Genomic DNA, 13,308 nt, shown 5'->3' on the forward strand with positions numbered 1-13,308 from the left:
GTCTCTGTGTGCCCCTCCCCCGTGTAGCGTCATGTCTGGTCTCTGTGTGCCCCTCCCCCGTGTAGCGTCATGTCTGATCTCTGTGTGCCCCTCCCCCGTGTAGCGTCATGTCTGGTCTCTGTGGGCCCCTCCCCCGTGTAGCGTCATGTCTGGTCTCTGTGTGCCCCTCCCCCGTGTAGCGTCATGTCTGGTCTCTGTGTGCCCCTCCCCCGTGTAGCGTCATGTCTGGTCTCTGTGCCCCTCCCCCGTGTAGCGTCATGTCTGGTCTCTGTGTGCCCCTCCCCCGTGTAGCGTCATGTCTGGTCTCTGTGTGCCCCTCCCCCGTGTAGCGTCATGTCTGATCTCTGTGTGCCCCTCCCCCGTGTAGCGTCATGTCTGATCTCTGTGGGCCCCTCCCCCGTGTAGCGTCATGTCTGATCTCTGTGTGCCCCTCCCCCGTGTAGCGTCATGTCTGATCTCTGTGGGCCCCTCCCCCGTGTAGCGTCATGTCTGGTCTCTGTGGGCCCCTCCCCCGTGTAGCGTCATGTCTGGTCTCTGTGTGCCCCTCCCCCGTGTAGCGTCATGTCTGGTCTCTGTGTGCCCCTCCCCCGTGTAGCGTCATGTCTGGTCTCTGTGTGCCCCTCCCCTGTGTAGCGTCATGTCTGGTCTCTGTGTGCCCCTCTCCCGTGTAGCGTCATGTCTGGTCTCTGTGTGCCCCTCCCCCGTGTAGCGTCATGTCTGGTCTCTGTGTGCCCCTCCCCCGTGTAGCGTCATGTCTGATCTCTGTGCCCCTCCCCCGTGTAGCGTCATGTCTGATCTCTGTGTTGCCCCTCCCCCGTGTAGCGTCATGTCTGGTCTCTGTGTTGCCCCTCCCCCGTGTAGCGTCATGTCTGGTCTCTGTGCCCCTCCCCCGTGTAGCGTCATGTCTGGTCTCTGTGGGCCCCTCCCCCGTGTAGCGTCATGTCTGGTCTCTGTGCCCCTCCCCCGTGTAGCGTCATGTCTGGTCTCTGTGTGCCCCTCCCCCGTGTAGCGTCATGTCTGGTCTCTGTGTGCCCCTCCCCCGTGTAGCGTCATGTCTGATCTCTGTGTGCCCCTCCCCCGTGTAGCGTCATGTCTGGTCTCTGTGCCCCTCCCCCGTGTAGCGTCATGTCTGATCTCTGTGTGCCCCTCCCCCGTGTAGCGTCATGTCTGGTCTCTGTGTTGCCCCTCCCCCGTGTAGCGTCATGTCTGATCTCTGTGTGCCCCTCCCCCGTGTAGCGTCATGTCTGGTCTCTGTGTGCCCCTCCCCCGTGTAGCGTCATGTCTGGTCTCTGTGTTGCCCCTCCCCCGTGTAGCGTCATGTCTGATCTCTGTGTGCCCCTCCCCCGTGTAGCGTCATGTCTGGTCTCTGTGGGCCCCTCCCCCGTGTAGCGTCATGTCTGGTCTCTGTGTTGCCCCTCCCCCGTGTAGCGTCATGTCTGGTCTCTGTGTGCCCCTCCCCCGTGTAGCGTCATGTCTGGTCTCTGTGTTGCCCCTCCCCCGTGTAGCGTCATGTCTGATCTCTGTGGGCCCCTCCCCCGTGTAGCGTCATGTCTGGTCTCTGTGCCCCTCCCCCGTGTAGCGTCATGTCTGATCTCTGTGTGCCCCTCCCCCGTGTAGCGTCATGTCTGGTCTCTGTGTTGCCCCTCCCCCGTGTAGCGTCATGTCTGGTCTCTGTGTTGCCCCTCCCCCGTGTAGCGTCATGTCTGATCTCTGTGTGCCCCTCCCCCGTGTAGCGTCATGTCTGGTCTCTGTGTTGCCCCTCCCCCGTGTAGCGTCATGTCTGGTCTCTGTGTGCCCCTCCCCCGTGTAGCGTCATGTCTGATCTCTGTTGCCCCTCCCCCGTGTAGCGTCATGTCTGGTCTCTGTGGCCCCTCCCCCGTGTAGCGTCATGTCTGATCTCTGTGTGCCCCTCCCCCGTGTAGCGTCATGTCTGGTCTCTGTGGGCCCCTCCCCCGTGTAGCGTCATGTCTGATCTCTGTGTGCCCCTCCCCCGTGTAGCATCATGTCTGATCTCTGTGTTGCCCCTCCCCCGTGTAGCGTCATGTCTGGTCTCTGTGTGCCCCTCCCCCGTGTAGCGTCATGTCTGGTCTCTGTGCCCCTCCCCCGTGTAGCGTCATGTCTGATCTCTGTGTGCCCCTCCCCCGTGTAGCGTCATGTCTGGTCTCTGTGTGCCCCTCCCCCGTGTAGCGTCATGTCTGATCTCTGTGTGCCCCTCCCCCGTGTAGCGTCATGTCTGATCTCTGTGGGCCCCTCCCCCGTGTAGCGTCATGTCTGGTCTCTCTGTGCCCCTCCCCTGTGTAGCGTCATGTCTGATCTCTGTGTGCCCCTCCCCCGTGTAGCGTCATGTCTGGTCTCTGTGCCCCTCCCCCGTGTAGCGTCATGTCTGATCTCTGTGTGCCCCTCCCCCGTGTAGCGTCATGTCTGGTCTCTGTGCCCCTCCCCCGTGTAGCGTCATGTCTGATCTCTGTGTGCCCCTCCCCCGTGTAGCGTCATGTCTGGTCTCTGTGTGCCCCTCCCCCGTGTAGCGTCATGTCTGATCTCTGTGTGCCCCTCCCCCGTGTAGCGTCATGTCTGATCTCTGTGTTGCCCCTCCCCCGTGTAGCGTCATGTCTGATCTCTGTGTGCCCCTCCCCCGTGTAGCGTCATGTCTGATCTCTGTGTGCCCCTCCCCCGAGTAGCGTCATGTCTGATCTCTGTGTGCCCCTCCCCCGTGTAGCGTCATGTCTGGTCTCTGTGTGCCCCTCCCCCGTGTAGCGTCATGTCTGGTCTCTGTGTTGCCCCTCCCCCGTGTAGCGTCATGTCTGGTCTCTGTGTTGCCCCTCCCCCGTGTAGCGTCATGTCTGGTCTCTGTGTTGCCCCTCCCCCGTGTAGCGTCATGTCTGGTCTCTGTGTGCCCCTCCCCCGTGTAGCGTCATGTCTGGTCTCTGTGTTGCCCCTCCCCCGTGTAGCGTCATGTCTGATCTCTGTGTGCCCCTCCCCCGTGTAGCGTCATGTCTGGTCTCTGTGTGCCCCTCCCCCGTGTAGCGTCATGTCTGGTCTCTGTGTTGCCCCTCCCCCGTGTAGCGTCATGTCTGATCTCTGTGTGCCCCTCCCCCGTGTAGCGTCATGTCTGGTCTCTGTGTGCCCCTCCCCCGTGTAGCGTCATGTCTGGTCTCTGTGGGCCCCTCCCCCGTGTAGCGTCATGTCTGATCTCTGTGTGCCCCTCCCCCGTGTAGCGTCATGTCTGATCTCTGTGTGCCCCTCCCCCGTGTAGCGTCATGTCTGGTCTCTGTGTGTGCCCCTCCCCCGTGTAGCGTCATGTCTGGTCTCTGTGTGCCCCTCCCCCGTGTAGCGTCATGTCTGACGTCTCTGTGTGCCCCTCCCCCGTGTAGCGTCATGTCTGACGTCTCTCTCCTCTCCAGGCCGGCCTTCCTTCCTGATCCCAATGATGGAAGTCTCTACACCCTGGGCAGTAAGCACAGCGAGGGGCTGACGGTAAGTTTCTGCGGGAGGGGGGGGGTTACATAATGTAGAGGTGGTGATCAGGGTAAGGGGAGGGGCTGTCACATGGGGGGAGGGGGTGGGCCAGTGGCAGGGTAATGGGAGGGGCTGTCACACTGGGAGGGGAGCGGGTGTCATGGGAGGGGCTGTCACATGAGGGGGGGGGGGTGTCAGGGTAATGGGAAGAGCTGTTACACTGGGAGGGGAGGGGGTGGGCTGGTGTCAGGGTAAAGGGAGGAGCTGTCATGGTAATGGGAGGGGGTGTCACACTGGGAGGGGAGGGGGTGGGCCGGTGTCAGGGTAATGGGAGGAGCTGTCACACTGGAAGGGGAGGGGGGTAATGGGAGGAGCTGTCGCACTGGGAGGGGGTGTCATGGTAATGGGAGGGGCTGTCACACTGGGAGGGGAGGGGGTGGGCCGGTGTTAGGGTAATGGGAGGAGCTGTCACACTGGGAGGGGAGGGGGTGTCATGGTAATGGGAGGGGCTGTCCCACCAGGAGGGGAGGGGGTTTCATGGTAATGGGAGGGGCTGTCACACTGGGAGGGGGTGTCATGGTAATGGGAGGGGCTGTCACACTGGGAGGGGAGGGGGTGTCATGGTAATGGGAGGGGCTTTCACACTGGGAGGGGAGGGGGTGTCATGGTAATGGGAGGGGCTGTCACACTGGGAGGGGAGGGGTGTCATGGTAATGGGAGGGGCTTTCACACTGGGAGGGGGTGTCGTAATGGGAGGGGCTGTCACACTGGGGGGGGGGGTCATGGTAATGGGAGGGGCTTTCACACTGGGAGTGGAGGGGGTTTCATGGTAATGGGAGGGGCTGTCACACTGGGAGGGGGTGTCATGGTAATGGGAGGGGCTTTCACACTGGGAGGGGAGGGGGTGTCATGGTAATGGGAGGGGCTGTCACACTGGGAGGGGAGGGGGTGTCATGGTAATGGGAGGGGCTTTCACACTGGGAGGTTAGGGGGTGTCATGGTAATGGGAGGGACTGTCACACTGGGAGGGGAGGGGGTGTCATGGTAATGGGAGGGGCTGTCACACTGGGAGGGGGTGTCATGGTAATGGGAGGGGCGGTCACACTGGGAGGGGAGGGGCTGTCACACTGGGAGGGGTCACATCTTGTCCCTTTTGTATATTTGCAGAAGCTTCCCTTCACTATCCCAGAGCTGGTCCAGGCCTCTCCATGTCGCAGCTCGGATGGAGTCCTGTATATGGGTGAGTGAGGGGGGGCGGGCGGTCGGTCAGTGTGGGAGGTCCTCCTGTGACCGCCCCCTCTATAATACCCTGTTTCTCCGAAAATAAGCCCTACCCCGAAAATAAGACCTAGCGTGAGTTTCTGGGATGGCTGCAATATAAGCCCTACCCCAAAAATAAGCCCTAGTTAAAGTCCTTGTAAAAACATGTAATCCGTTCTGTAAAAAGATGATTTAATGTGCAGTGTGTCTCCCTTTTGTAACTTTATTGTGAAAAATACCTTATTTACAGCACTGCTGGGCGCTCACGTGACCCGCCGGAGCTCTTCTCCTCTCCTCCTGGCTGATGTCAGCTGTTTTTTTTTTTCAATAAAACTTTATTAAGCCCCTCCCCACTGCAGTACTCAGAGTGGGGCTGACGTCATTGGGGATCTTGGCCCCTCCCTCTGCAGTATTTGGAGTAGGGAAGAAGAGCTCCAGCGGGTCACGTGAGCGGCAAGCGACACTGTAATAAGGTATTTTCCACAATAATGTTACACAAGGAGACACACTGCACATTGTATCTTTTTACAGAACGGATTACATCATTTTATAAGGTCTTTAAACAAAGAATTATTTTTGGGATTACAGAATTTCACAATGCTGACTCCAGAGCTGACAGGGGGAGAAACGTTTTTGTACATACCATAAATAAATAAGACATCCCCTGAAAATAAGCCCTAGTGTGTTTTTTTTAGCCAGAATTAATATAAGACCCGGTCTTATTTTCGGGGAAACACAGTATGGTGAGGATGGAATACTGTATATGGGGGGGTGGGGGGGGGGGCGGTCGGTCAGTGTGGGAGGTCCTCCTGTAATATGGAGAGGATGGGGGCAGATTGTATGCAGCATGTGAATGAGATCACGGCCATCACCAGGTAGGAATGTGATTGGTGCAGATGGGGATGAGGTCATCACATATGTGTGATCAGTGATTGGACGGCCCCATATATTGGATGTAGACATTGGTGGGAGGGTCTCCTGTGTGATGTCATGAAGTGGGTGTGGACATGGGATGTGTGATTGGATGCAGACATTGGTGGGTGGGTCTCCTGTGTGATGTCATGAAGTGGGTGTGGACATGGGATCAGTGATTGGATGCAGACATTGGTGGGTGTGTCTCCTGTGTGATGTCATGAAGTGGGTGTGGACATGGGATGTGTGATTGGATGCAGACATTGGTGGGTCTCCTGTGTGATGTCATGAAGTGGGTGTGGACATGGGATGTGTGATTGGATGCAGACATTGGTGGGTCTCCTGTGTGATGTCATGAAGTGGGTGTGGACATGGGATGTGTGATAAGTGATTGGATGCAGACATTGGTGGGTGGGTCTCCTGTGTGATGTCATGAAGTGGGTGTGGACATGGGATGTGTGATTGGATGCAGACATTGGTGGGTCTCCTGTGTGATGTCATGAAGTGGGTGTAGACATGGGACATGTGATTGGATGCAGACATTGGTGGGTGGGCCTCCTGGGTGATGTCATGAAGTGGGTGTGGACATGGGATGTGTGATTGGATGCAGACATTGGTGGGTCTCCTGGGTGATGTCATGAAGTGGGTGTGGACATGGGATGTGTGATTGGATGCAGACATTGGTGGGAGGCTCTCCTGTGTGATGTCATGAAGTGGGTGTGGACATGGGATGTGTGATTGGATGCAGACATTGGTGGGAGGCTCTCCTGTGTGATGTCATGAAGTGGGTGTGGACATGGGATGTGTGATTGGATGCAGACATTGGTGGGTCTCCTGGGTGATGTCATGAAGTGGGTGTGGACATGGGATGTGTGATTGGATGCAGACATTGGTGGGTCTCCTGGGTGATGTCATGAAGTGGGTGTGGACATGGGATGTGTGATTGGATGCAGACATTGGTGGGTCTCCTGGGTGATGTCATGAAGTGGGTGTGGACATGGGATGTGTGATTGGATGCAGACATTGGTGGGTGGGTCTCCTGGGTGATGTCATGAAGTGGGTGTGGACATGGGATGTGTGATTGGATGCAGACATTGGTGGGTGGGTCTCCTGGGTGATGTCATGAAGTGGGTGTGGACATGGGACATGTGATTGGATGCAGACATTGGTGGGTGGGTCTCCTGGGTGATGTCATGAAGTGGGTGTGGACATGGGATGTGTGATTGGATGCAGACATTGGTGGGTGGGTCTCCTGGGTGATGTCATGAAGTGGGTGTGGATGTGTGATTGGATGCAGACATTGGTGGGTCTCCTGTGTGATGTCATGAAGTGGGTGTGGACATGGGATGTGTGATTGGATGCAGACATTGGTGGGTGGGTCTCCTGTGTGATGTCATGAAGTGGGTGTGGACATGGGATGTGTGATTGGATGCAGACATTGGTGGGTGGGTCTCCTGTGTGATGTCATGAAGTGGGTGTGGACATGGGATGTGTGATCAGTGATTGGATGCAGACATTGGTGGGTGGGTCTCCTGGGTGATGTCATGAAGTGGGTGTGGACATGGGATGTGTGATTGGATGCAGACATTGGTGGGTCTCCTGTGTGATGTCATGAAGTGGGTGTGGTTGTCCTCCATGCAGGGAAGAAGCAGGACGTTTGGTACGTTGTTGATCTGGTGACGGGGGAGAAGCGGCAGACTCTGACCTCGTCCTTCGCAGAGAGTGTCTGTCCGTCCACCACACTGCTGTACCTGGGCAGGACAGGTGAGTCCATCTATCTCCATCTGTGATGTCACCGTCAGTGGATGATGTCATGACTCCATAGTTTGGTCACCCCCCCCCCCAGGATGTGGACATTGGGATTCCCCTCCCCCGCAGTGACCTCCCACCTCCTGACTTGTAGCTTTGATCTAAAAAAAAAAATGGCAGACCACCTGTAGGTACCTCAATGCAGCCAATCGCACTCCAGGTATGGAGGCAGCTGATTGGCTGTGTGAGGTTTAGGGGGGGTGTCTGGCTGTGTGGGGGGGGGGGTGTCCCGGTATGGAGGCAGCTAATTGGCTGTGTGGGGGGGGAGGGGGGTGTCCCGGTATGGAGGCAGCTGATTGGCTGTGTGGGGGGAGGGGGGTGTCCCAGTATGGAGGCAGCTGATTGGCGGTGTCCCGGTATGGAGGCAGCTGATTGGCTGTGTGGGGGGTAGGGGCGGCGGTTGTCCCGGTATGGAGGCAGCTGATTGGCTGTGTGGGGGGGTGTCCCGGTATGGAGGCAGCTGATTGGCTGTGTGGGGGGGGTGTCCCGGTATGGAGGCAGCTGATTGGCTGTGGGGGGAGGGGGGGGGGGTGTCCCAGTATGGAGGCAGCTGATTGGCTGTGTGGGGGGGGGTGTCCCGGTATGGAGGCAGCTGATTGGCTGTGTGGGGGGAGGGGGGTGTCCCAGTATGGAGGCAGCTGATTGGCTGTGTGGGGGGTAGGGGCGGCGGTTGTCCCGGTATGGAGGCAGCTGATTGGCTGTGTGGGGGGGTGTCCCGGTATGGAGGCAGCTGATTGGCTGTGTGGGGGGGGGGGGTGTCTGGCTGTGTGGGGGGGGGTGTCCCGGTATGGAGGCAGCTGATTGGCTGTGTGTGGGGGGAGGGGCGCCGGTGTCCCGGTATAGAGGCAGCTGATTGGCTGTGTGGGGGGGTGTCCCGGTATGGAGGCAGCTGATTGGCTGTGTGGGGGGGGGGGTGTCTGGCTGTGTGGGGGGGGGGGGGTGTCCCGGTATGGAGGCAGCTGATTGGCTGTGTGTGGGGGGAGGGGCGCCGGTGTCCTGGTATAGAGGCAGCTGATTGGCTGTGGGGGGGGGGGAAGGGTGTCCCGGTATGGAGGCAGCTGATTGGCTGTGTCCCGGTATGGAGGCAGCTGATTGGCTGTGTCCCGGTATGAGGAATGCTGTTTTGTATTGCAGAGTATACAATCACCATGTATGACACGAAGAATAAGGAACTGCGCTGGAACGCCACCTACTATGACTACGCCGCCCCCCTGCCTGACGAGGGCACGGATTACAGTAAGCTCCGGTTGAAGCTGTGTGGTTTTGGGGGAGGGGCTCTTCATAGAGGGGGTTGTGATTTGGGTCTCTCTTGTAGAAATGTCGCACTTTGTATCCAATGGGGACGGTCTGGTGGTGACGGTGGACAGTGATTTGGGGGACGTCCTGTGGATCCAGAATTACGCCTCTCCGGTGGTGGCGCTCTACATCTGGCAGAGGGAAGGTCTCCGGAAGGTTCTACACACCAACGTGGGGGTGGAGACGCTGCGCTATCTCACCTTCATGTCCGGGGAGGTGGGCCGTATCACCAAGTGGAAGTATCCCTTCCCCAAAGAAACCGAGACCAAAAGTCAACTGATGTGAGTGACAACCTTCCCGTTCCAGGATAGGAGGGGGGCGCAGGAAGGGGCGGAGCCTCACTGGTCACATGTCTCTTGTTTTGTCTCCAGGCCGACTCTGTATGTGGGCAAGTATTCCAGCAGCCTCTACGCCTCGTCCTCCCTGGTGCATGAAGGGGTCACCGTGGTGGTAAGTGTTCCTCTGTGTGACTTTACAAAGTAACCAATCAGAGCTCTCCCAGCCGTAGGGATGACTGTATGTCTTGTCTGTAGCCCAGAGGAAGAGCCATCCCCCTGCTGGATGGACCCACCAGAGATGGGGTGACCATAGAGGAGAACGGAGAGTGTGAGTTCACCCCCAGCACCGATCTGAAGACTCTCCCTGGGGGGAAAGGGAAAGACAAGCTGAGTTACTGGAGGAACCATTGGCTGTTAATAGGTATGAACTCTGCCCCCTGCTGGGCACATCTAGTACTACTAGTAGCTTCCCCTCCTTATAATGTGTGACCGGCAGTGTCGGGGCCCAGACTGTTCTGGGGGTGCTCTTAGGAACCATAGAGAACCCCCAATCAAAGAAGAAGGCTTCACAGGTGTGTGGTGAGAGTTCATATTCCACTTATCTGATTGGCTGCCATAGGTAAAGTGCACTGGCCATTACTATCATGTGTTTCTTAAAGCGGAGCTCCACCCTAAAGTGGAACTCGCGCTGATCGGAACCCTCCCCCCTCTGGTGTCAAATGGGGGGAGGGGGGTGCAGATACCTGTCTAAAGACGGCTATTTGCACCCACTTCCGGCCACACAGTTTCAGGTAAACTACGGGCAGAACGTCACCTCCCGCCCTCCCCCATGCGTTGTGCTCTGCGAACACTCGGCTCCCAGAGCACAGCGGGAGCCAATCAGCGGCGCAGCGCATCTCGCGCATGTGCTGTAGGGAACCGGGCAGTGAAGCCGGAGCGCTTCACTTCCTGGTTCCCTCACCGAGGATGGGGGGGGGGGCGGCAGAGTGACGAGCGATCGCTCCTCCTCTGCTGCGGACGGCGCTGGACTCCAGGACAGGTAAGTGTCCTAATATTAAAGTCAGCGGCTGCAGGATTTGTATCTGTCAGCTTTTAATATTTTTTTTTTGTGGCACATCCGCTTTAAGGACCGCCTCCTGCACCTATACGTCGGCAGAATGGCACGCCTGGGCACATCCACGTACAGGTACGTCTTGTACATGTACCCAGCCGTAGGTCGCGCTCCCGCGACCCGGTCCGAAGCTCTGGGACCCGATCACCGCTGGAGACCCGCGATCGCTCCCCGGAGCTGAAGAACGGGGAGAGCCGTATGTAAACACGGCTTCCCCGTCCTTCACTGTTGGCGGCGCATCGATCGAGTGATCCCCTTTATAGGGAAGACTCAATCGATGACGTCACTCCTACAGCCACACCACTAGGTGAACCCTAACTCCTACAGCGCCCCTTGTGGTTATCTCCCAAACTGCAACTGTCATTTTCACAGTAATCAGTGCAATTTAGATGCATTTTTTGCTGTGAAAATGGCAATGGTCCCAAAAATTTCTCAAAATTGTCCGAAGTGTCCGCCATAATGACGCAGTCACGAAAAAAAGTCGCTGATCGCCGCCGTTAATAGTAAAAAAAAATAAAAAATAAAAATGCAATAAAACTATCCCCTATTATGTAAACACTATAAATTTTTTTTTTTTTTTACCAAAAATAGGTAGAAGAATACGTATCGGCCTAAACTGAGGAAAACAAATTTTTATATATATTTTTGGGGGATATTTATTATAGAAAAAAGGAAAAAATATTGTATTTTCTTCAAAATTTTCGCTCTATTTTTGTTTATAGCGCAAAAAATAAAAAGCGCAGAGGCGATCAAATACCACCAAAAGAAATCTCTATTTGTGGGGAAAAAAGGACGCCAATTTTGTTTAGGAGCCACGTCGCACAATTGTCAGTTAAAGCGACGCAGTGCCGAATTTGCAAAAAGGGGCAAGGTCCTTAACCTGTATAATGGTCCGGGGCTTAAGTGGTTAAAGAAGACTCTTCATACCCGAGTACCCAACGTACACCCCCCCCCCACCCCCCCTACACACACACACACACACACACACGTCACTCTGATCTCATCCCCTCCAATTATATCTCTGCAGGACATCATGAAATCCCACTGTCTGCCCCGACCAAAATCCTGGACACCTTCCCATCCACCCTCCCCCGGGGAGGGGAGAACGTCATAGAGACCGCCCGGGACAAAGCACGCTTCAATGAGGTGAGGAGGGGGGGAGGTGTATACAGGGGGGGGGGGGGTTCCAATGTCTGTATACATGTACAGGTCTCCTGGCTGAGGTCTGTTCTCCCTCCAAGTCACACCACGTTCATGGAGAACATCACTAGAACCTCTCTTCATTCAGAGGAAGTAGGAGAACCCGGGGGGGGGTGGAGACTTCCAGGGTTGGAGGAAGATATGGAGACTTCCGGGGTGGGGGGGGTGAAGACTTCTAGGGTTTGGGGGGGGGGGGGGGTGGAGATTTCCAGGGGGATATGGAGACCTCCAAGGTTGGGGGGGGGGGGGGGGGGAGGTTGAGACTTCCAGGGTTGAGGGAGATGTGGAGACTTCCAGGGTCGGGGGGGGGGATATGAAGACTTCTAGGGTTGGGGGGTGGAGATTTCCAGGGGGATATGGAGACCTCCAAGGTTGGGGGGGATGTGGAGACTTCCGGGGGGGGGGGGGGGGGGTTGGCGACTTCCAGGGGGGGGGGGGTGGAGATTTCCAGGGGGATATGGAGACCTCCAAGGTTGGGGGGGGGGGGGAATGTTGAGACTTCACGTTTTTAGCAATGAATGTACGGAAATTGAAGAGCGATCTGGTGGTGGGACTCGGTGTTCAGAGGTAGGGATTCCTCCTCCGCAGGCAGGCGACACTTTTATTGTTGGATTTGGGTGAGACCACAATGAGGACATTCGGAAGGGTTCACATACTTTCCTGCCATCTGTATCATGGCTGCAATATTAGATGACTTGTAAATGAAGAGGACCTGTCACAGCTGAAGCTCCTGGTGAGTACCGGAGACCACCACCCCCAGCATTGTTCTGGAGCCTCCCTGTGATGGGTCCCCTCCCGTGTTTCATAGAAATGGTTCCCCTCACCCTCTCTTCCTGTGTTGTGTCATTTGGCAGGAGGTGTTGGGGATGGTGGAGGACCCCCCAGAACAGCTGCCCCCGCCCTACGCTCAGGAAATCTCTGACATATCGAAGCCATTCCTGCCCAAGCCAGAGGCTCCGGTGGACTCGATGCTGAAGGACCTGGCCACCATCATCCTCAGCACTTTCCTCCTGGCGGGATGGGTAGCCTTTGTCATCACATATCCTAAGGTAAGTGAGACGTTCCCCCCCCCCCCCCCATTCCATGGTACGCCCCAGTCATTCATGTGTCTGTGCCCCTCAGACCGTCCAGCAGCAGCAGCAGTTGCAGCACCAGGAGTTTCAGAAGCAGCTGGAGGAGAAGATCCAACTTCTTCAGGTTCAGCACGCCCCTTTCCAGCCCGCCGAGGTGACGACCGATGGAGACTATCTGGATATGACTGGCATGCGGTGTGAGAGCTCAGCGAATAGCACCCCCAACATGTCCCCGAAGGCCTCCAACCACTCGCTGCACTCCAATCTGTCCGTGTCCGAGGTCGGCAGTGTCACCTCCATGGAGCAGGAGGACGGAGGTAACAGAGCTCTTCTTTGTGTGTCTGATGGTCACACCAGAGTCATTGAGTGGACCGGCTCTGGTATTATCCGTCATACCCAACGTCCTGGCTGCTTATACATTGTACTGTCTTCTTGTGCAGATGATGATGTGATGGTGGGCAAGATCTCCTTCAACCCCCGAGAGGTCCTTGGTCATGGAGCAGAGGGGACCATCGTCTACAGGTCACCATTTCACTCAACTCTCCCATTGTGTGTCGGTGATTCCCCCACCCAGTGGTACATTCCCTTCACTCCCCCACCCCACCCGCTCATATTGTACCTCTCTTCTCCTGTAGGGGGCACTTTGATAACAGAGATGTGGCGGTGAAGAGGATCCTGCCCGAGTGTTTCAGTTTTGCGGATCGAGAAGTTCAACTGCTGAGAGAATCTGATGAGAATCCCAACGTCGTCCGTTACTTCTGTACAGAGAAAGACCGCCAGTTCCAGTATATCGCCATAGAGCTGTGTGGCGCCACCCTACAGGAGGTCAGTAGTCACCAGAGAGGTTGTCCATCTCCCCCAATGGCTGTGTGTCTTATGTCTGTCCATCTCCTCCAATGGTTGTGTGTCTTAT

General features: G+C 56.7%; 1 protein-coding gene across 1 annotated transcript in view; it reads left to right on the top strand.

Moving 5' to 3' along the window:
* ERN1 (endoplasmic reticulum to nucleus signaling 1) overlaps nt 1-13,308 on the top strand; it is a 43,682-nt gene that overhangs the window by 17,788 nt on the left and 12,586 nt on the right. Inside the window, exons 4-15 of the mRNA XM_040331378.1 lie at nt 3,402-3,474; nt 4,624-4,696; nt 7,270-7,392; nt 8,572-8,673; nt 8,753-9,014; nt 9,105-9,183; nt 9,267-9,432; nt 11,150-11,268; nt 12,177-12,371; nt 12,445-12,712; nt 12,836-12,917; nt 13,031-13,220. Of these exons, the coding sequence (XP_040187312.1) occupies nt 3,402-3,474; nt 4,624-4,696; nt 7,270-7,392; nt 8,572-8,673; nt 8,753-9,014; nt 9,105-9,183; nt 9,267-9,432; nt 11,150-11,268; nt 12,177-12,371; nt 12,445-12,712; nt 12,836-12,917; nt 13,031-13,220 (1,732 nt within the window). The remainder of the gene's footprint in view (nt 1-3,401; nt 3,475-4,623; nt 4,697-7,269; nt 7,393-8,571; nt 8,674-8,752; nt 9,015-9,104; nt 9,184-9,266; nt 9,433-11,149; nt 11,269-12,176; nt 12,372-12,444; nt 12,713-12,835; nt 12,918-13,030; nt 13,221-13,308) is intronic.

This window comes from Rana temporaria, chromosome 12, assembly GCF_905171775.1.
Source record: "Rana temporaria chromosome 12, aRanTem1.1, whole genome shotgun sequence".
Lineage (NCBI taxonomy): Eukaryota > Metazoa > Chordata > Amphibia > Anura > Ranidae > Rana > Rana temporaria.